The 24,309-nt window shown below is 35.8% G+C and overlaps 1 protein-coding gene across 7 annotated transcripts in view; it reads right to left on the bottom strand.

The window, feature by feature from the left end:
* The window catches only part of PIGN (phosphatidylinositol glycan anchor biosynthesis class N), a 106,905-nt gene that overhangs the window by 39,063 nt on the left and 43,533 nt on the right, over window positions 1-24,309 (bottom strand). For all 7 annotated transcript variants that reach the window (XM_026496422.4, XM_048218572.2, XM_057313358.1 and 4 more), the window contains 8 exons: window positions 17,408-17,486; window positions 16,087-16,269; window positions 10,551-10,690; window positions 7,861-7,960; window positions 7,664-7,756; window positions 6,615-6,706; window positions 4,720-4,828; window positions 2,526-2,634 (listed from right to left, as the gene is read on the bottom strand). In XM_026496422.4, coding sequence (XP_026352207.3) covers window positions 2,526-2,634; window positions 4,720-4,828; window positions 6,615-6,706; window positions 7,664-7,756; window positions 7,861-7,960; window positions 10,551-10,690; window positions 16,087-16,269; window positions 17,408-17,486 — 905 coding nt within the window. The remainder of the gene's footprint in view (window positions 1-2,525; window positions 2,635-4,719; window positions 4,829-6,614; window positions 6,707-7,663; window positions 7,757-7,860; window positions 7,961-10,550; window positions 10,691-16,086; window positions 16,270-17,407; window positions 17,487-24,309) is intronic.

Below are 24,309 nucleotides of genomic sequence, written 5' to 3'. Positions count from 1 at the left end.
CTTATGATTTCTGTAATATGTATAGGTATGGGTATATGCATGTTTATGTGCATATATGTGTGCATTAATGTGTGTATATGGATCTGTATGTAAGAGAAGTTACATGTATATAAAAGCATATATTTCCTAGCTCTGTCCATTGAAGAGCAAAGAAGCAAAGACAGCCCAGTACTGATGTGTACATATGGCCCTAAGATCTTGGTGTCTAATACCATTCACCCAATTAAAGGAACTATGGCTCCTCAGAGAAATAACCAATTCCAGAGCTGGGACAGTGTGAATATAAGGTAAACCTTATAAGGTAAACATTTTCTTAATGCCAGAAAATAAGAAAGTGCTCAAAAAAATTAAGGGAGGGTGGGTGTCCATTTACAAGCTAGCTCAAAGGTGCTCTCTCTAGCCAAGTTTGGGACAATTTGAAAACCACAGTATCAACAGTAATGAGTTATAAATCTTTGAAAAAAATAGGTGCTCGTGAGTCCATAATAATAATAAACAGATAAGTGAGTGAATGAATGAATGAATGAATGAATAGGAAAGAATGGAAGATTCTTAAAGGAGACTCTGGTAAATGCAGTAGGAGTCATTTGTAGCCATCATGACAATGACTGGATCAGGAAAGATTTATGAATGGATGCTACATCTAGGGAGAAATTTTGATGAGGATATTTGCTGGTCCTAGAGTATGTCCCCACTGACAGCTTATTAGTTGCAAGGGAGGGGGAAAAAGTAAATTTACAGTGAAAACACTGGGCAACACCTTGATAGGGTGATGGAAATTAACATCAACAATGAGGGACAGATAGAGATCATATGCCTCCAAACGTGACCCTAGGAAGGGCACAGCATCACTTATGCAGTATTCTGGCCATAATACATAAGCTCAATTTAATTACAAGGAAACATCAGACAAATCCAAATTGAGTAACCATCCGTTGCAGGGTGGGGGTTGCAGTTGGTTATGTTCTTCAAAAATGTCAATGTCATAAAAGACAAAGAAAGAAAAAATGCCATGAACATTGCTAGGTCAACTGAAAAATTAATATAAGGATGGCAGAAAAAATAAAAATACTGACTATGGTATCTAAAAAATGTTACCCATACATATATTCATAAACACAGATGAGGGACAAGCACATGAAGTGGAGGATGGCTTTCTGTAATTCTGGTAAATGTTCTCTCTTTTTTTTTAAACCTTTTTAGAAGTTTTAGATATTTAAAAATGAGATACAATGAAATGCACACAAATTGTGTTTTCTTTGCTTCTTTTCTTCACTGTAGTTTACCCCTAGGTAGGTAAGAAAACTAAGGAGGTGAGCCAGGCTGCACTGGAAAGGAATGAGCAACAGCTGCATTGCTACTATGGACGTTGGACCTCCTATTTGCCATATACTGTTTATCTGCCAGTGTGTATTGTATGACTGTGCATTTGTGAAGTTATGCACTATGACAGTAAGATTTCCCTTTAATACTACAGTTCCCATTCATAGTTTTTGTTTTTTCTGGGGAAAGAGAGAGCTCATTACGAATAGTCACCTCACTAGAATATTACCCACCCCTTCCTTGCAGTTTATAAGCTCCAAAAGGGCAGGGATTTGGTTTATCTTAATTATTCTCAGGGAAGAGAACAGAGCAGTGCCAGAGCACAGTACAAACTGAACGTACTGTTTTTTAAATGAAGGAGCAGTCATCAATATTGTTCATTCTAAATGAATATAAATAGTAATTTTATTAAATCAAGATAGTTTAATGGAAGGCCTACAGAACAGCCTCCATCATTTTTAAGGTAAAGTTCCATCCAAAGATCTTTTTCTTTTTTAATGATGAACAACAAAAATCATTAAAAAAACCCAAAGGGTTTAAATTAGTTGTCACATTATTCTTAGGTATCACGAAGTGTCTTTTTTTTTTTTTTTTTTAAAGGAAAAACCTAGACTTCAAGCTTGCCTCTGTCTTGTCTTCTAGTTGGAAGGAAAACCCTAGGTCCTTAAATTACTTCTGTTTCCTTCACATGCACATTTCAGGATCCTTAAGAAAAGGTACTAGAGAAGAATGTGTTTTGAAACATTTAACTGGCTTTATAAAATGTGTAATGTGTAGGGAGGTGACTAATCAATGTTATTTTCAGCAAGGGAAATACAGATAAAATGAACTGTTTCCCAGTCACTGTGTTAAGAATGGAGAATTTATGAATTGACATGAAATTTCAGCATAAGAATTTCTTCTCTTCGGGAATTCCTTAGAGTTTTATTAGATGTGAATAAATATACAGCCTTATATATACATATATATACAGCCAGTAATATTCTATCAAGTAATTCTTATTAACACATGAATGGTCACAGAAGTTCTAATTTTCTTTGTCAAATTCCAGCATGAGATAGAAATCACAGCTGGTTAAACCATATTATTTTTATTCAACAAAACTATTTCTTTCAATAACAATAATATAGATATAAATGGATAATTTTAAGACATGACTTGATATAATAACATTAACTTATTTAGTTTGATTGCCCTCTTACCTAATGTTATCCAGCTAATGATCTGGTTAAAAAGAGGCAGCCCTTGTTTCTTGCGCAAACTGTCATGGGTCGTATACACAACGCACATGGAAAGCACGATGCTCAGCATCTGAAAGTAAATACAAAACACATCAGTAGAAGAGAAGGTGGTGAGAGACCAACTTATATATAAAAAGAATCCTTAGAAAAGTGCTCGAACAACTGGAATCTAGCCCCAAAGCTATTGAAATTAGACCAGCTCACCGTCTCATAGCCAAGGCTACAAGATTGAACTCTGGCAGTAAGCAGAGGCCCTCCTCTACAAGCACGAAATAAGGCATTTTACATTTTCAAGAGTAGTCTGGTATACGTGATCACACTATATCTATTTAGAAATATTCATTATTAATGTCGAAGATTTCTTAACTCATGGAAATGCAGACGGTGCAACGTGGTTGACTGTCTTCTACCTGTGGCCCTCACCCAGTCATATCCATTGATTCAACACATATTTGTGGCCTGAACGTTCACCTGGTACTGGGAACACAAGGAGCACATTTTTCTCCAGGGAATATATATAAACTTGTGGAGAACTGGTAAACTACGGTGTGTAGGCTGGTGGCCTGTTCCTAGAAATACTGTTTTGTTGAAACACACTCACTTATGTGTATTCTACATTCATTCATTTGAGCGTAGTCTACAGCTCCCTCTGCACTATAGTAGTAGAGCTGAGAATTTACAACAGACTCCATATGACCCACAGCCTAAAATATTTATAATCCGGCTCTTTAGAAAATTATTTGCTAACCCCTGAACTAGTGGATTATTTGCCATTTTTAAGAAATGACATAGCTATGGCTGTAAATAAAGTAAAATCTCCTAGAGATCAGATTAGCAACCTCATCATCAATCCTTGAGATACCTTTAATTCTCTTATATTTTCTGTGAATTTAGAAAAAAAAAATGCTGTTGCTAAAGCTATGACACAATCCTAGGATCCTTTCAATTGCAAGACACATTCTCATGTCAGAGATGTTAATATGTCAAAAGATATTTATCTTGGAATTACCAAAAATATGCTATATAATAGAGCAATTAATCCAAATTAATAAAGTTATTATAAAAAGAAATTTCATAACAGATTTACCAACTCAGGGGTATTTCCAACAAAGACCAAAAATTTTAACATGATATTTGCTCCTACAGAGTGGGATCCAGGAACATTCACTTCTGCCAAAGTAGTCATGATTATAGGTGAATTCTGTCAAAGCTACCTATGGGCTTTAGTGTAAAGCCAGTCAGTGTACCATTTAAAATGAAATATACATTCCTATGTCTTGACAGGACATTTGACAAAATATTTCTTCTCTTTTTATATGTTCTCTATTATTCTCCAAGAATAAACTAACATCTTTTAAGTGTTGTTCTATTTTTATTTTAGAGTGTTCTTAGCATTACTTTTATTACCCCAGCTTTGTTCGGAGGAAATTTTTTGAGAAGACTCCTATAAGTTTTCTTTTGTCAGTGTTCTGGATGTGTTTTTTAATTTTTTGTTAAAAAAACAAGTAGTTTCCATGCTTATATACAAAACAGCTGTCACTTTACAGAATATGACATTATATATTCTCTAATTTTCACAACTCTATTAGATATTATCTCTACAGATGAAAAACAGACGGAAGCTATATTACTGAAAATTGCATATCTAGTATACAGTATAACTGGGAATTGACTCGATTTTGAAACCTCAAGTTCAAAATTCTTTTTGCCACATCAAAGCCAGCAATCAAGGTGAAGTCTACTTTCCCTGGCACGTCATCTGAAGTCTTAAACTGGCTATTCTTCACATAAACATACCCAGAGGCTGCTTTCACTTCAAAGATTACGCTTCTCCCTACGAGAACAACACAGAATCTCAGTACAAAGGGGGCCATTTATAGCTCAGCTTTTTGGTCAATATGGATGCTTCTTATATCTCCTTAACCTCTGCTCTCTTGGCATCTTTGGGCTGCCTCCAGCTGACCTTTTGGCTATTTCATACCTTTTAGAGAATATATTTCCGTGTAATATCTTAAACAGAGAACTTTCTTCTCAGCTGGCAGGCATTGAGCAATGTAAATGTGATGGCATTTTAAGAACAATATCATTAAATACAACCGTAAGACCCATTTGGTGTATCATTAGTATAACATGGTGTTGAAAACCTGTAACTGACCTGAAATAGATGTAACAGCAGCTCTTCGTTTATAAAATGATCTTTTCTTTTTATGAGAGATGTTACAACACTCAGGGATAGCAGGAGAAGCAGCAAGCCAGCACCCATTCTGGTTTAAAACACAAATCACAATTTCAAATTTTCTTAAGATATTTATTGAACACATATATAAAAATAGTTAGAACACATATATAAAATAGATAGAACACATATATAAAATAGATACTTTAATGTAGACTCTATCAGTCATTTGGTTTTATCAAGATGAAGGAGCAAAATAGATACACTGGTATAACAGGAATAAAAATCACAGGATGAAGATGCAGTAGGGGGACACCTGGGTGGCTCAGATAGTTTAGCGTCTCCCTTCAGCTCAGGTCATGATCCCAGGGTCCTGGGATCAAGTCCTGCATTGGGCTCCTTGCTCAGCGGACTCCATGAACCAGGAGTCAAAATAAAGAAGTTGCAAATATAGCTAACTAGAACACCAGCACAAACTTAAATCACTGAGGAATTTAAATTAAGCATAGAGGGGGAAAAAACATAATTTTTAAAAATACAAATTAGATTTCTCATGTTTTAACAAGCTTGCTTCTTGAATTCATCTTTAGTAAAATATGCAAGTGGCAAATTTCTATGGAGATTATTTATATAATCTCTTCTCCTTTTAGTATATAAATTCTACTCAACTATGTTAACACTGCTTGAGCAGGAGAGAAAGGCAGAGACTGACCAAAAGTGGAGAAAGGGGCTTTGTAAAGACAATAGGAGAGTTCACACAGAAATATGAGGCAAGAAATAAACGAAAATATTTGAATTCATTTTCCTACCTACTATTATAGTTTATGACAGATACAAAATGTTTTTACTTAGTAACACTAATAAATTATGGCTTAGAAGAATGGTCTTAAAATTCAATACAATTATTTTAGGCTCTGCTAATAAACTGACTTTCTGGAATAATTCCTGACTTATTCCATACTAGTACTTCACAGAAATGAGATAATGTGTTCACTGAAAATCAACACATACTTTAAAAAATATCATTTAGTTAATATTCCTTCAGTTAAAAAAGATATACCCTTGTCAATTAAAGAATAGGTTAAAATGCTAAAAAAGCTGCTTATACAGAGTTCAAAACAAAGTAACAAAGATGATTGCATGATTAGAAAATGAGAGGAAATGTTACACGAAATACAGATCATTTAGCTTGCCAAACACACACATACACACGCACATGCACACACACACAGCCAGCCAGTGAACTTCTTGATAATAATTTAGAAGTAAAGTCAAAATAAAAAGGTAATCAATTATTTTACAGATTTATTCGGGATATATTGAGAAGAAATAAATGTGACAGCAGCATGGAGAATTAGGTAAGGTATATAGAATTTTCTAACAGTTTAAGTGATCAGATAGCGTAAAGTTGTCAAGGTACAGAGTTTTCTCCCCTAGAGATCATTACATGCTGATTAGAATAGAAGAGAATTTCATTATTCTAAGACATTTAAAGTGTGGACATGCACAAAGACAAAGATTACATCAATAGCCTTTAGATATTTTCATTTTTGGCAAACAACATTTTTTCATATGAAACCTTTACTGATTCCTCAATACACAAAAGCTTCTAGACTTTTTTTTTAATTTGGCATTTTAAGTTATCACTGTTTGGCCCAATTTCATTTTTTTGAAGGCCCAGAAGCATCGCCAAGGAGCTTTAATGCTCCCCAGAGCCTGAGCCAATATTTATGACTAATTGTTTGATATTAGTATTTTAAGTTTATTCACTAGTTCGTTTTGAAACTCATGACCAAGATTAGGTTCATATTTCACAGTGCTGACTGAGAAAAACAATTACATCGAAAAGAAAATAAGTTAAATATTGTTCATACACTAGAAAGATATCTGGCTTTCGTCCTACAACAGGCATCAGTGGGAACACTGCCAGGAGCAAAGAGAAGAAAATCCAACTCAGTGAGATGCTCTAAAATAAATAAAAAAGTTACCTTTAGACAAGTATGGTAAAGAAAATTGTCTTTAGTGTTTCACAGACTGTGCAGCTGTGAAGACTACATGCAAAGCCTTAGAGCTATTTAAATTGTAATATAGTTCCTCTTGGTGGTGGATCTGTCATGTAATAGGTACTGTATTAGGTATAGTATGAGCATTATCTGATTAAATTCTCACAATAACTTCATGAGGTAGGTTATACCACTCACAGTATTTCAGATAAGGAAATGGAGCTCAGAGATGTTAAAGTACCAGTGGTACCAGTTCTACGACCAGTAAATGAAACAGCCAGGATTTAAACCAGGGTCATATTTCATAGCAAGGGCTTCAATCAACTTATGTTATACCATATGCTGATGACATCTATAAGAAAGCTGGCCTGCAAGTGACTGAACTCAGGAGGGAAGGAGGTAAAAATACTTTTGCAATTAGATTAAGACAAAAAATTATCAATAACCCCATTAACTGGAGAATCTTATAAGTTCTCATAGGGTGGAAAGAAGATATTTCTATCCTCCTGGTTCATTCATTAAAAAGTATCAAAGTGCAAACATGAGCCAATTCTCAGGGCTAGGAGAAAGATGACTCTTCTGACTTGAGTTCAGAGCACTGCTTCCTAAGCCACTGCACTGCTCTAGACAATACCATCCTTCAGATATTTGAGGCTAATGGAATCTAGGAAGTGATTTAGAGAAGGACATACCAGTTCTGCCTCAGAGTATTTCAATCACAGCATGACCAAATTCATTTTGATATCAAAGTCTATGGGAATCACTTAAAGGTAACCTCAGTCCTCCTGTCAAAAGGACCAGGCTCTTTATGTAAGAATACATTCTACCCTTTTCTTTAAAAATGAACAATTCTCTGAGTTAAGCACACATCAAAACAAAGTAGTTACTAATCTGTCCAATGTCAAAACAAGTACTTGTACCTTTGCTCGAGTCCATAGCTGAGTGATAAATGGCCAACACGCAAATGCAATAAGTCCAGCTGTGAGCATGTAGCGGTAGAAAAAACTGAGAACCTAGCAATGCAATCCAAAGAAGAAATGAAAAATGAGGTCATTTAAAAGGAGTTACATATGTATGAAAGAGATCCGAAAATGCTGGAATGCGGTAAATTACTCACTAATACTTCAATTCCCAGGGTAAAGACGAACAGGTATCCAACCAACTGACTTGGAGGAAAGGTCAACAGTGATATGACAAAGTCTTGAATGACTTGAAACCTGTTTGACAAGATTATTTATAAAAAGGTTATTTATACTGTATATTGAACAAAAAATTTAGGTAATATATGGTAAAAAATAAAAACTGCGCAAACCCAGAAATCAGGGACTTTTCAATTCATAGGTTACTCAAAAACTAATATAATCTCTAACAGATTTCTTTCAATGGCTTCACTTACCTAAATCATTTTTTTGAAAGCTAGAAGTATTTTAGGAAAAAGTGTAATTTCTGAATTTGATAATGATCACAAAAATTTGTTTTAAAAATAAACATTAATGATAAATAAATATTTGATCTTAGGTTAAACATGAGTACATACAATTACAGATACATGATCAGAAATAAGATGCAATGAACACAAATGGATAAAAACGGGAAAAAATTTTAAATTCACCAAGGTTATATTGAAATCTCAACTGTCTTAATAAAATAAGCATAGGTTTTCCTAATCTAGGTAGAGAAAATCTTAATTGCACTTTTTCACTGAACTAGATAACCTCCTCCAAACCCAATTTAAGATGTCGCTAATTGTACACTCATTGTAATTAAATGTAAATCTATAACCATTAAAAATGTATTACATACTTGAGTACTTTTTACATTTCATCACTGGAAAAAGTCTTTTCAGCATTTGTAGTGATTAAGTAGGTAATTATAAAAGGTCAGTATCATTTGGTTTATGATCTTTTCTTGACTGAAAACAATGGCCACATAATGTTATTAAAACTACTAAGGTACCATGTAGGAAAGTAAAGATAACACCAGTCCAAAGGAGAATGCTTCTTTTATTCTCAACAGTGAACAAACATAGGAAAACGAGATAATTTTGTACATCATTTAGAAGATTTTATAAAAAAAGTGAATTTTTATGTTTTATTTTCTATATAATCTATCAAAAAGATAAAGATAGAACACAAAGTACATTCAAAATCACATTTCCTTTTAAAGTTTAAATACATACGTCATCTTCATAATTGGGATATTTAATGATTCAGGAGAGGTTCTGTAGTAGAATAGAATTTTCTGCAAGGATAAAACTTTCATTCTAAAATTTTTTTTTTTAAGATTTTATTTATTTATTTGACAGAGAGAGAGCCAGTGAGAGAGGGAACACAAGCAGGGGGAGTGGGAGAGGAAGAAGCAGGCTCCTAGCAGAGAAGCCTGATGTGGGGCTCGATTCCAGAACGCCAGGATCACACCCTGAGCCGAAGGCAGATGCCTAACGACTACGCCACCCAGGCGCCCCTAAAAACTTTTACACCAGAGTAAATGACATGAGAAAAAAAATCTGATTTAAGTACATATATCCAGCAATCCCATCCCCTTCAAATGGAGAAGCAACACTATGTCCTTTTGTTAGTGTCTTTTTGTCTTATACTTTTAAATGTTAATATTTTAAACATTTTAATATTAATTTTTATTTTTGACATTTTAATATGTTAATATTTTTAAATTTGTAATCTTTTAAAGGATAGAAGTTGCAGTCAAAGCTGGAGTTAACAAAAATTAGAATAAAAATACACATTGTGTCATGACAAACATGCTGGCCAACCCTGAAAATACCCTTAAGTCTGGACTCTTATTCCTTGGTCTGCTTTTGGGGTCTGGTTTGCTCAGAGGATACTTGGATACCAAAGACTAAATTTAAATTCTAGATTACTGGTGCAAATCTAGAGGTCAACAAGCTGTGCAACATGAGCCTTGCTGCTGATGAACGTGAACCACTCCAATATTTGAGTGATTTTAAAGTGCTTAAAACTCGCCTGAGAGCTCTACCTCTGATGTTTTCTTTTTTCTTTCCTTTTTTTTTTTTTTAAGATTTTTTCTATTTATTTGACAGAGAGAGAGACAGCGAGAGAGGGAACACAAGCAGTGGGAGTAGGAGAGGGAGAAGCAGGCTTCCCGCTGCACAGGGAGCCTGATGCAGGGCTTGATCCCAGGACTCTGGGATTGTGACCTGAGCTGAAGACAGATGCTTAACCGACTGAGCCACCCAGGCGCCCCTGATGTTTTCAACAATGGTAAGAATCCATTTTACTTCCAGCTTGTGAGGAGGCACTTAATGGAAGAAACCACGGCACATGTGAATAATATCCACCACTCTCTGTATGTACACATTACTAGCCTGGATTTAATTACAAAGTTCCATTTATCTAGGCTTACATGATAGCTATGAAAGAAGGGCAAAAAAGTGTGGAAAGACAACATGTACATTTCCTTGTGAAACACGAAGATACATTGGAATCTCAGATGATGAGACAAATTCAAAATATAAGTTACTCCTGGCATAGTAACATCAATATTATTCTATTTGTAGTCCAGATTTTTCTTATTTATAAAGCATACACAAAGAAGGGAACAGGTCAATACTACCCCAGGGCAATAAAAATGAAGTCAAAAGGGAAAGGCAAAACAAAAAGGATGTTTATATGCAACATTTGTGCTGCTATAAATGAAGTGAGAGGGCTGAGATTGTAGGGTATATTATAAATACCTTTGATGATTTATGCTATAGAAATCTAACGCACTTTAAATACAAATTAAACTGTCAATGAAGTGTAAAATAAGACAGCAAGGTGTGTTACTTACTCTCTTAGCACAGCATACCATATTGGCATTGGCAACAAACAATATACGTAGTAAGTCCAGGGACAGTCTTGAATCAGCAGGAAAAATGCTACTAAAACACCAATAGCTATAAAACTACATGGCAGAAGGTGGCTTGGTTTCTGAAAATCAAACAGAACATTGAAATACTTCTAAATTGATGCTAATTGACAGGTTTTTAAAAGAGATTTTATTAAGTGAAGAGACATATTACTATTTTCTTTCAATGGTTCCACACAACTACCTGATTAATTGAAGAACTGCATTTAAAAAAAGTCCTGTCATTGGAGAAATATCATTACAGAGTAAAAAGTTGGATATCCTGGCATTGTTGCAACTAGGCAATTCTCAATTTAAAAGTGACAATGTTCCTCAAGTTTGTTTGCAAGTAACTTGTTTGGAACTCTGAACATATTTCTCCTTAGTAACAATCTTATAAATGTTGATTGAGCTCCCTGACCAGCTCACAAAAGCCCATTTAATGCACAATAAACTGTGGGACTTAATCTTCCTTTGGAACAATGCTTCTATCTATTCAAACTCCAACTTGACATGCTGCCCACGCTCCTCTCTCCATTGCCCAACCACAGTGTGTTCATTCAGTCCTATCTTCTCTTCCCAACCACCTGCCAAAGAAGAAAGGAGTTCCTCAATGTAAGCCACGAGTGATGGCCTCCATGCGCTCTGCAGGCCCATGGGTGCTCTGGGCCAGGAGTGATGAAGCAAGCTTCAGGGACAGACATTTTCAGTAATTGGAAAAAGAACACACCTTTGGAAAGCTGTGATGCTAAGAACAGCACCAGAGGAAAAAACCAGGAATGGAGGGATAATATGGCATTCTCTTTTGTCTGTTCCTTGTTTTGTCTATGTTTTCATCTCACTTTGCTAGCCAAAGCTAAATAAGGTGAGAATTAAGAATTACTCACTGGAGTAGAGGAATTGCAGGGGAGGGAGACAAGAGATTTTTTTCCTCTTTATAACTCTTCCTTATAGGCATAATATGTCACCAGAAAGGAAGTAAGAAACAAGGATAAACTAGGACATAGTTGTAAAAAGGAAGGTGAAATACAGCAATGTGATTAAGAGTTTAGAATTACACAGATCAGAACTCAAAATCTGGCTCAGTCACTTGCTCTATGTGCAACGATATACAACCATGAGCAAAGTACAAAACTGCAGTGAGACTTAATTTCATCCCATTTATAAAATGGGAATAATAATTCCATATCTACTTATCAAGGTTGGTAATGTTTAAATTAGATTATGCAGAGCTTAACAAAAAGCCTGGAATGTCATTAATGCCTACTAAACAACAGCTGCTATTATTACTGTCATTTCTCCTCCCCCACTTCTTTGCATTAGTCCCAGCAGGCACTACAGAAACCTCTAAGTGAATAGCACTGGGAATGGAAATGTGTGAGACAGCAAGGGAGGTCCCATAACAAGCTGCAAATCTCAAATAGATGGGGAGAGCTGGAGTCTATAAGCTGAAGATGGCCGAGGCATGTATTCATTTTAAGAGGTGAGACTGTTTCACATCATTTTGAGAATAGTAAAATAATAAGAAAAGAAGTTGAAAAGAGTATCTAAAAGAAATTCCAGGGATTTTCTGGAGTCAATATAATATGGTACAATAATCTAATCCTTTGATACCTAAAATAGACCTTACCAATGACATCCACTTGTAGGAAATGAAGTCATAAAGAATTCAGTTCAGCTGAAGTAGAGATTGAAAGGCTTTTAAATAATAAGAGTGGGGGGCATTTTTCACTTTATCATAAGTTGACTCCCCACTGCCCCCTGGCCCCTCAAAAAAACACATGATAATGAGCCATCCTGGTGCATTATGATCACTCCTTCATCCAACAAACATTTATTAAGTTGCACACTCTATGCTGTGCTCCGTACTAGGTGATGGCCTTCAAGGAGTTCAAACCATACAGGTCAAGATGGAATCATGAAACTTGGTTTAAGGGATGAATATTTTGGGATTTTTATTAGGTAATAAGAAAATAAAGCAAAGCATGTGGCAAAATAAGGATATTTAGTTCTAAAGCAAGTAACATTTGAACTGGCAAAAAAGCAGAGGAGAAGAGTACGTAGAAGTTACATGCAGAATACAAGAGGAGCTGTAGCAAATTACATTTAAAGAAAAGAAGATATTCACTGTCTGTAATGGTGATAAATTAAAAACGACCTGTATAATCTGGGTGACACTGTCATGTAGAAGGGACACAAATTTTGGAGTCAGACCTAAATTTAATTCCAATGCTGTCCTTCTAGTTGCTCGTTAATTTGACTAACCCATTTAGCTTGTCTAAAGCTCTGTTTCCTCAGCTGGCAATGAGGATAATATTTCTTGCAAGCCCATCGCTCCTTCCTCTGCAGGCCCTCTACATTCTAGCCGCATCAGTGACCTGCAGCTCTTGCAAGAAGCCATGCTACCTCCCTCCTCATGCTGCTCTCGCTGTGCATGGCCTCCCTGTTTTCTACTTGGCTATCCTAGTCACCCTTTAAGACTTCACTTTGGGGGCACCTGGGGGCTCAGTTGGTTAAGTGTCTGCCTTCGGTTCAGGTCATGATCTCAGTGTCCTGGGATTGAGCCCCACATCAGGCTCCCTGCTCAACGGGGAGCCTGCTTCTCCCTCTCCCTTCCCCCCGCCCCGCTTGTGCTCTCTCTCTCTGATAAATAAATAAAATCTTTAAAAAAAAAAAAAAAGACTTCACTTTGGCAACAACGTCCCTGTGAAGCTTCCCTACACCCCGACTGCAAGCATCACGTTCTAATACATGCACAGCTGGGCTTCATCTGACCTCCTAACTGCTCTCCAAACCTCCCTTTAGTTAAGGCTATGGACCACCGGCATTTTATTCTTTCTTCAGAGCTGTTCAGACTGCATCACTTCACTAGGTTATAAACACTCACCCGAAGACGAATCAGAATGTTTTTGCAAACAGAACCAAAGGGTTCAAAATATTTTTGATAACCTTAACTGCAACAGTCAGTTTTGTGTGTCAACTTGGCAAGGCGACCATCCCCAGTTCTTCAAACACTGATTTAGGTGTTGCTGTGAATGTATCCTGTAGATGTGATTAAAGTCCATAATCAGCTGACTTTACGTAAGGGAGATTATCCTAAGTAATTGGGGTGGGCCTCTTCAATCAGTTGAAAAGCTTTAAGAGCACAACGGTGGCTTCCCTATAGAAGAAAGTGCAACCCAGTGTGGCTTCAGCTCCTGCCTGCAGCTCCAGTCTGCCCCATCTGAGGGCCTGACCCACAGATTTAGGACTTGCCTAACTAGCCCCCACAATTACATAAGCCAATTCCTTACACTAAATATCCTAATATATATATCCCGCTGGTTCTTTCACTCTGGTTTAACCCTAATGAATGCACCAACTCCTCACTAATGGTTTAAAATCTATAGTCCACCATTTGAGGCCTTTGATTATTTCAGCCTAATCTATACTGTTGGTATAATCTTTTATTAGTCCCTTGAACAAACCTTCCACATTCTGCCCAAATTGAACTATTTATTTTGAAAGCAGTATGGTATAGAAAGAGCCTGAATTTAAGTATCAGTAAATATTGTTATTTCATACCAGTATGTCCTTAAAGAAAACATGTATCTCTCCGAGCCTAAATTCCCCCACCTGTATTTACAAGAATCACAACCACCAAATTTACAGTAGTGTTAAGCTTAATTGAATAACACATGCAAAGTACCCAGGATAGTCCTGGGATAGTACGGCTCAGTAAGTGTTACTTATTATCCCAGCATAATAATACATTTTCCCAAATCTGCCTCTGTTTATATCATTCGATTTGCTTCCATTCTCATCCTCTTCCTATAGTTGTTAAATTTCCATCAAGACTTACTTTTTGCTGTTATCAACACCCTCGCTGAAGTGAGCTCCCCTCTATTTAAAATATGATAGTCTTTGTATCACAGTCAAACAACATATATTAAAGTTGTTAAGTGTTAGAGCTGTCTTTTGCAATGTCATGTAGTATAGCAACCTACATCTGATCAAGTGATTATATGTGTACACCTCTTACCTACTTTAATTCCAGGCTCCTTGAGGGCAGAATCTGGATTTTGTATTTCTTTGGCCAGCCTAGGCAGCAGCTAGCATTACACTGTACACTCAAACATTCACTGCATTATCAGATAAATGAATAAAGGAGAACTATCAGCCACGAAATTGTGTTGATTCATCAATCTAAAGACTTCATATCTTTTCTCAACCACCCAAATATCAAGGTAAACATGAAAAAGCAGTGTCTGGCCCAAGACTGTTCTGGATTCAAATCTCAATTCCTCCACATCCTAGCTCAGTGGCCTTTTGCAAAATACTTAAACAGTTCTGGCTTCCTCTTTTCTAAAATGAAATTATAATGCCTACTTTCAGCATTGTTAGGAGTTTAAAATGACAAAATAAATTTCAAGTACCCAGCAAAATGCCATTGCTAAAACATGGTTGGTTCTGTTTCTTTTGCTACCATGTCAAAAGTTATTCCTGTTCTCATCAATTTTACATACATTCAAATTATGAAAATTACTAGAGGGAAATTATTTAAGATGCACTAAAGCACTATAAAAAATTGGAATAAACACTACTGTTCTTCCTTCCCTCATTACAGAAAAATAAAATATAAAATTGGAAAAAGTTACTACAGGAAATATTTGCAGACTGTTAGTATAACAATATATCATCCAGATATATTACTTTGTAGAGGATTTGGACATGGTAATAATCATTAGAATGAAGTAACGAAAATGGAAATGGCATATTCTCCCTAATAAATGATAATTAGCAATATATTTTAAAAGAATAAAGTGTTTTAATGTAGTAAAACCATATATGTACTTTTAGATTTACTCAGTTATATGAAGTACTAGTAAAGGTTTTTGGGGTCTTTTTGCATCGAAAATGCAGTAAACTAGGGACTGATTCTTAAAATGAGGATAAATAGAAAGTTCTGAGAATCTGCATTAAGAATTTCAGAAAATTGAAAGAAGGTAAGAATAGTTCCAGAAAAGCACATACATTATTTAAAAAGGGACATTTTGAGTAAGTGATTTTATCACTTTCTAGCTCCTAAACTTTTAATATCAGATAGAGTTAAATATATTGCTTTGAAGTAGTTTTCTGACCACCTGTACTAGAAAGATATGGGATGTTTATAACATGCTAAATAATTATTAAAAGGAATAGAAAATCAACAGTTAATGCCAAAGGAGAATTTAAATTATATAGCTATCTTTATAGCTCTTAAGTTACAGGGCCATTATTATTAATATACCTTTCCCCAACCAGAGAAATAAAGATAACTGAGAAAAAAAAAAAAAAAGACCCAATACAACAAAAGCAAATGAAAGGTAAGAATTAGCTTAGTACAACTTTGTATGCACATTGTATGAACTCATTACAGCTGATTTGATTCAATTTCTTTCCCCAGTCCTAGTGATTTTACACCATTATCTGAATCTTCATTGTATTTTTTTGAACATACCTTAACTTCTTTGCTGACACCTCTTGTAAGGTTGGAATGAGACTTGATGATCAACAAAGCAGCGTATGATGTCCATCCCACAAAACCAAGAACAACATTGATGCCCAAGAAGAATCTGTCGTAAGTGTGATAATAGGACAAGCCTTTCAATGCAAGATGAATCAGCTCCTTGCAAAGGGAGACCTATGGAGGAAGGAAAACATAACTTGCCACATGGAAGAATCAGAAAACCCAAGATTTAAAGGCAGGACAATTGTTTTTTGTTTGTTTGTTTTCAAGATTTTATTTATTTATTTATTTGACAGAAAGAGAGGCAGTGAGAGAGGGAACACAAGCAGAGGGAGTGGGAGAGGGAGAAGCAGGCTTCCTGCTGAGCAGGGAGCCTGATGTGGGGCTGGATCCCAGAACGCTAGGATCATGACCTGAGCCAAAGGCAGACACTTAACGACTGAGCCACCCAGGTGCCCACAGGCAGGACAATTGTTAAAATTGGAGTGCATAACTGTAAATGATGGATCAAGAAAAGATTTTAATTATTCAAGGATCTTCTTGCAAAGTACAAGAAAAATTCCTGAATAGAATGAATTTTGAATCTTGATAAGGAAGGGTGTTTTAAATGCAAACTATGATATGTGTAGTGATTTAAAATGATTCATTCTGTGGAAATATCTACAGATGACATACAAAAGAAAGAACTGAAGTCTAATATTGGTCCCAAATAGCAGAGATATCCACATTTGTATCATTTTTTATTTTCTCAAACCAGATTACCCACGTCAGTTATAAAGCATCATTAAAACAGAAAAACAATAGCTCACTGTTTTAAAACCGTAACAAAAATAAGCATTAGAAATGCATGGTATTTTACTTAGACAATTTGAGAAACTGAAAATAGAATTCTCTTTTTTTAAAATTATGACCATTTAACAAAAAGAAAATTAGTGGAAAACATAGTGGGGTAGTTGTTGAGAAGACCTGAAGCTTCATTAGACTTTGATAGTGTATAGATAGTGTCAAATGTACAAATATGCCATGTTCTAAAATATTGTACACTTAGGTAGGGTTACAGAAAATTAGAATATACTTTCTCATTATATAAAAAGGCAACTGTTCATTTCCATGCTAACCTAAAGAGTTTACCTGTGATGATATCTGAAATAACAGAAGCATGTCCATGGCTAAAGCAGCTACTTAGAAAATTCAATCCTTGCTTAAGGGTTCAGGAAAGCTCCCTGGCTTTTGCTCTCCATAATGTATCTTGACCCTCCCCACACCCAAAATGACGACTAGCTGTTTATATACATAAGGCCTGCATACTTACTGCTTCATCATACTTTCTCTGTTTTATATAAGATCTTGCTTTTCTTAAAATGTTTAGCTGTTTAGATTCAGAAAGCAACCTAAAAAAGAAAAGGTTATGTTTAAAATGTTTCCTCATTTCAATGATTTTTTTTTCTTTTTCTTCTTAATTGAAAAATAAAAGGATGGTGCAAGTTGAGAAAATAAAGAAATGAAACGAAACAAAACAGAACAAGGAAAGAAAGAAACCTAAAGCTAACTGTATTATTGCTTGTTACCTGAACTCTCCCAAAAAACAGCTTTAGTTAAATTTGGTTTTCTTGATTCAGAGTTTCAACTCCAAACTACACTTATAAGAGTCATATGAGCTATCATTTTGAAGAAATGGAATACTCTAGTTAACAAAGAAATTCTGACTAAATCAATGTAATCAATGGAACAGCAAATTAGTGGCGTGAGTTTCACTGCTCAGTAGTCTTGTGCTCATCTGCACACAACAGACAAGGCAAATCCATTATGGCTCTTTGTTCCCCTGAGCTAGACAGGGCCTGAGAACTGTCATGATCAAAAAACTCCAAGCAATCAAAACCAACAATCAAAGAGAGTGAATAATTTGAACCTCTCTGCCATTCTGTTACTACACCAATACCTTTTCTGGTTCCCTAACCTTGCATTTCTCTGTCGTTTCCCTGTCCTTATTTTACCACAGTAGAAGCCTTAAATACATAAGGGAAATACTCCCAAAATTGCATCAACTGGAAATAAATCTAAAGGCATTAAGTTTATGGAATGTAAAAATTGAGGAAATATAACCAGAACTCAATTACCTGACTGAAATAAGCAAATATACTCAAACACAAAATTGAATGTACACTGCTTAACTAAAACTTATAAAGTGAATACCTTCAAACTTAAAAAAGTACAAAAAAAGTTATTTCAGGCTTTATTAGGGTTAGATCATGTGAAATTGATATTTTTCTATGTCAAAAACTACTAAATTGGGGCACCTGGGTGGCTCAGTCATTAAGCATCTGCCTTCGGCTCAGGTCATGATCCCAGGGTCCTGGGATCGAGCCCTGCATTGGCTCCCTGCTCTGCTGGGAGCCTGCTTCTTCCTCTCTCACTCCCCTTGCTTGTGTTCCCTCTCTCTCTGGCTGTGTCTATCTCTGTCAAATAAATAAATAAAATCTTTAAAAAAAACCCAACAAACTCCTAAATTAAATATTGACAATTTCACATGGTTCAACATAATAGAATCACTTTCTTCTTTCTACTTTGTTCCAGCAATCTCTGAAGAGATAATAAGATGGAGACTTGTAGGAAGTAAATCTTTTAAGCAATGTTATTAATTTGGATGAGGTCACAGACTTCTTTCTGAACCTGATACTCTGTCCAGAAAATGCACATAATCTCACCTACAACTTCAGAAAATTCATGAACCCCAGAAGCTCATCTCTGGAGACCTATAAGTGCCCCTGTTTGAGAATCTGTGCTATTCCAAGGACCCCCAGATCTTTCAACTCAGAGGAATCCAATCACTATTTCAGACTGCAGGAAAAGTCTCCAACTCTGGACTCAAGGGGATTTGGAGGAAAAAGATAACAGGAAGTGAGAAAGCATGAAAGAAAAATATTACTTTAAAATGTTGCCACGATCCAGTTCTTTGTCCTTCAGATACCACAGATTTTGGAGTATTTTCCTATAAGTCTTAGAACTGGAATTACTAGACAGAGGGCACCAGAATTATTTGAAAGTTATATCTAAGTCAAATTTTCTAAATTTCCATAAAACTCTTCTAGTTGATCTTCCACCCTCCCTTGATCCAGCTTCCTAAAATACGGGTTCCATCTTTTAACTTACTTTAAATTGATATGGGCATCTTATTGTCTACTTTATCAATTTTAAACTTCCTGGACTATCGATGACCATCTCTTTCTATCCTTCTTAATTTCCCATTATTTCAAATGTATACCATCAGCTATAAAACGGTTATACACTTCATTCTTCACCTGTCTTGTATTCACATAGGAGTTCTTGTTCATAAAGATCCTCCCTTATCTGTTTCCCAGATCAAATCTTCATCTTCCTTTATGGTCCTCTCCAAATCCTACCTCACACCACAGGCACTTTAGTGTGGTCCTATATCAATTCATTTCTCTTCAATTAAATTTTAATCTCCATGTAGGCCATTAATTATTTCTATTAAAAGTCAAAATAATACTTAGCAAAGTACCAGGCATATAAAATAAATCATAAATCTTAATTGATTAAAATGCTATCAAAAGTGTAGGGAAAAAAGTAAGAGACTATACATTGTCATTCTTAAAGCACCTAATTATTTGTTAAACTAATTAAAAGATGAAAAGAAAGCTTGTCTGGAACAAAATTACTTAGGCTAATTTCATACATATTCTTAAGGAACTCAAGAATGAAAGAAGAAATATTTTTAAAGAGAAATATTTATATTATATTATGTTAATTACATTTTATTATATTACATATGAAATATTATGTTATATATGGAATACTTAGGTAAAGAAACCAGTGTCAGGCTAATTTACATTTTTCCTAAAAGTACTATTTATAAATCTTGGGACATACTAAAGGTTTGGAACATGTCTGGAGTTAATTAAAATATTCCATACAAATCTCACTGTAGCATTAGGACATTAAAGACTCTTACAAACTTGTTCCCCAGTAAAATTTTTTTTAGCTTTCTATAAATTGAGAAGGGGTACAAAATCAATCTTAGTGTCACCTATTTTAATCATAAAGAAATTTTATGAGAAATGTAAAATCCAAAATATAAGGTACAATATGTTAACTTTTATACAAAACAAATAACAAAACAACAGGGGTTGGCAGGAGAGTAATCAAAGGAATACCATATATAAATTGAAATGAATAAAGAAGATCTACATGGGGATGCCTGGGTGGCTCAGTCAGTTAAGCATCTGCCTTCGGCTCGGGTCATGATCCCAGGGTCCTGGGATCAAGTCCCGCACTGGGCTCTCTGCTTGCTTCTCCCTCTGCGTTCTGGTCCCGCTGCTTGTGCTCTCTCTGACAAATAAATAAAATCTTGAAAAAAAAAAAAAGATGATCACGTGTCAACATAGATAAATCCTGAAAATCATGGTGAATAGAAAAAAGAGATTTATAAAAAATTTGGTAGATTTTAAAAATAGGGATTCAATCACACTATACCATTTTATTTTTTAAGAAAAAGAGATCTCAAGAAATATGGTAAAATGTTAACATTTCTTTTTTTTTTTTTTTAAGATTTTATTTATTTATTTGACAGAGATAGAGACAGCCAGCGAGAGAGGGAACACAAGCAGGGGGAGTGGGAGAGGAAGAAGCAGGCTCATAGCGGAAGAGCCTGATGTGGGGCTCGATCCCATAACGCCGGGATCACGCCCTGAGCCGAAGGCAGACGCTTAACCGCTGTGCCACCCAGGCGCCCCATGAGATGTTAACATTTCTTAAACTTGTTGTGGGTACAAAGATTTTTGTTATAGTCTCCATTCTTTTTAGCAATGTTTGAAGAGGGATATATATGAAAGATGTACGAGAAACTACAACTTTACCTCCAGGGAAAAAGACTGTAAGGCTAGAACTAACATTTTATTATTGGTTGTATAATTTTTATTGTGTATATGCATTATTTTTTTGTTCATATTTTACTAACGAGGTTTTTTTTAATTTATTTTTTTTTGAAGATTTTATTTATTTATGTGACAGAGAGACAGCCAGCGAGAGAGGGAACACAGCAGGGGAGTGGGAGAGGAAGAAGCAGGCTCCCAGTGGAGGAGCCCGATGTGGGACTCGATCCCGGAACGCTGGGATCACGCCCTGAGCCGAAGGCAGACGCTTAACGACTGCACTACCCAGGCGCCCCACGAGGTTTTTTTTTTTAAATAACATGATTAAAACATTAAAGTTTAACCACAGTTTCTGGCTATGCTGGAAAAGCTTGGACATATCAATGCTCCCACCAGGAACAACTAGAAAGCCTGATAGAGTAAAATTAAAAATCACATTGAAGGTGCTGGAGAGCTGCGAGACCATTGAGAATTGAAGAGTTAAGATCCTAGAGAGAAGCAAACCAGAGAAGTAGTACAGCACTCTACAAACTGCAACCATTAGAGCACCTGCCATTTTTATTTTTGGCAAAAGGCTGAGAACTTGGGCATATAGCTGATGCCAGGAGGTAGAGAATCCAACAGAGCCTTTGGCAATCCTATAAGATCCTATATTCGTGGCTGTCAATGCAACTCGGACTTGAGGACCCAAAATAGGAGGCAAATAAGAGAATAATTTACAATTTTCATTCTGGATTAAAAGAAAGAGACATGAATGAAAAACTATCTGGAATTACTTAAACTAATTTAATACAGATTCTGAGATGAAGTCTGAAGAATGAGAGAAGGAACTTTCATAAGTGACAACTTCTTTTCTATTCTATGGAGAATTCTGGTAAAGAAACAAAGGCCAGGTCCTGGTGAGAAGGGGAATGAGCTGGACACCCAGCAAATTCTTTAGCTGTGTAGGACAAGAAGACAAGAACCTTTGAAGAAAGCCCCTGAACAGGAGGACAGAAGTTTTGGCAGTTTGAAGATACAGAAGAGACAAAATCTGGTGTTCAGGGGCCACCAAGAAAGGGCTCTGGATAAAACACGCTTTCCACTGAGATCCCTGGGAGGCTATACTCTAAGAACAGACACAAAGCAGAGGTAAGGGAAGACCACAAATACAACACAGCCTTGAGTCAGCTACCACTCTGTGCCTGTCAGAAGACATGGCGAAACCTCTCTGGAGAATGAGATAATCCAGACCTTCCAAAACTTTTAATATACAATGATAAGCATTCATCTAAAAGCAACCAGACTCAACAACAGGACTGAATGAAAAAAGCCAGTAGAAGCACACTCACAGATGATGTGGTTATCGGTGGTGTTATCAGGTACGCTTTAAAATAATTGTGGTTAATATAGTCAATAATAAAAAGCAAGATAGAAAACTGCACCAAAGAACTGGAATTAATTTTTAAAATGAATTGAAATCGTAATTCTACAACTGAAAAAAATGTAATAACTGAGATTCAGGATTTGGTAGCAGCAAACTGGACAAAGGAGGAGAGAGAGTTGGTGTATTAGAAGATAGGTCAGTAGAAAATGTCCTGCCTGAACTCTGAAGAGCAGAAAGAATGAAAAGTACACAAAAGACTATTTAAAAACCCCAAACAACATACAAGCCATTGAGAACAGCCTTAACGTTTATATATGTCATTCGAATCCTGGAGAGGGAGAGAGAGAATTTGGCAGAAGTGATATTTGATGATAATGGCGACAGCATGTTTCCACATAGTAATTTGTATTGAGCTACCCTATGATCCAGCAATTGCACTACTGGGTATTTACCCCAAAGATACAGATGTAGTGAAGAGAAGGGCCATGTGCACCCCAATGTTCATAGCAGCATTGTCCACAATAGCTAACTTGTGGAAGGAGCCGAGATGCCCTTCAACAGATGACTGGATTAAGAAGATGTGGTCCATATATAAAATGGAATATTACTCAGCTATCAAAAAGAACAATTTCTCAACATTTGCTGCAACATGGACGGCACTGGAGGAGATAATGTTAAGTGAAATAAGTCAAGCAGAGAAAGACAATTATCATATGGTTTCTCTCATCTATGGAACATAAGAACTAGGAAGATCAGTAGGAGAAGAAAGGGATAAAGAAAGGTGGGGTAATCAGAAGGGGGGATGAAGCATGAGAGACTATGGACTCTGAGAAACAAACCGAGGGCTTCAGAAGGGAGGGGGGATAGGGGAATGGGATAGGCTGATAATGGGTAGTAAGGAGGGCACGTATTGCATGGTGCACTGGGTGTTATACGCAACTAATGAATCATCGAACTTTACATCAAAAACCAGGGATGTGGGGCGCCTGGGTGGCACAGTGGTTGGGCGTCTGCCTTCGGCTCAGGGCGTGATCCTGGCGTTGTGGGATCAAGCCCCACACCAGGCTCCTCCGCTGGGAGCCTGCTTCTTCCTCTCCCACTCCCCCTGCTTGTGTTCCCTCTCTCGCTGGCTGTCTCTATCTCTGCCGAATAAATAAATAAAATCTTTAAAAAAAAAAAAAAAACCAGGGATGTACTGTATGGTGCCTAATATAATATAATAAAAAAATATTATTATAAAAAAATTTTTTCTTTATTAACTATTTTTTTACATTGAAAACATCAAGCTTTAAAAGAATCTACTACCAGCATGTTATGCTTCAGCAAAAAGAAAAAGAGAATGAGTGTTAATTTTGTACATTTCTTTGCTGTGATTGCTACTATTCTCTTTTTTCAGTTATTTGAACACTGTAGAAGATAGTACACCATACAGTGTTATTATTATATATTAAGAATTTTATCATCAATTATTCAGAGTGACTAGTATTTGGAGGAGAAAATCTCCTTAAAATGCTGCCCTTTGAAGTATTTTATCTTTCACATCTTCTCAGATTTTTATTACAAAAATATTTTGCTTGCACTTATATATGATATTTTAGAGATAGCTGGTGATAAAGTTAGCCCATTCTTTTTTAGAACGTCTACTTAGATTAAAGGGAAAATATTTCAAAAAAATAAAGACAAAGAAGGGATAAGTTATTTCTAGAATCTGCATTCCTTTACACTGACCATGGATATAGAATCTTATTTTCATCTTTTAAGTCATAACTGAGTAAATAAACATTTTCTATGTATGAATGTATGTGATATATAAAAGTTACTTTTTTAAAAAGAAGAATTTCAATTTTGAAGGAGAAAATTGCATTCCTAATAAATAATTAGGAAGTCAGATGGGTGAAGTGGTAGAAAGATTCACATTAAAATCAGTATTTAAATTTGATCTAAGACAGGAACTTT

The sequence above is a fragment of the Ursus arctos genome, unplaced genomic scaffold, assembly GCF_023065955.2.
Source record: "Ursus arctos isolate Adak ecotype North America unplaced genomic scaffold, UrsArc2.0 scaffold_17, whole genome shotgun sequence".
In the NCBI taxonomy this organism is placed as follows: Eukaryota; Metazoa; Chordata; class Mammalia; order Carnivora; family Ursidae; genus Ursus; species Ursus arctos.
Note: the sequence above shows the minus strand (reverse complement) of the source record. Positions and strands in the feature narration are given on the sequence as shown.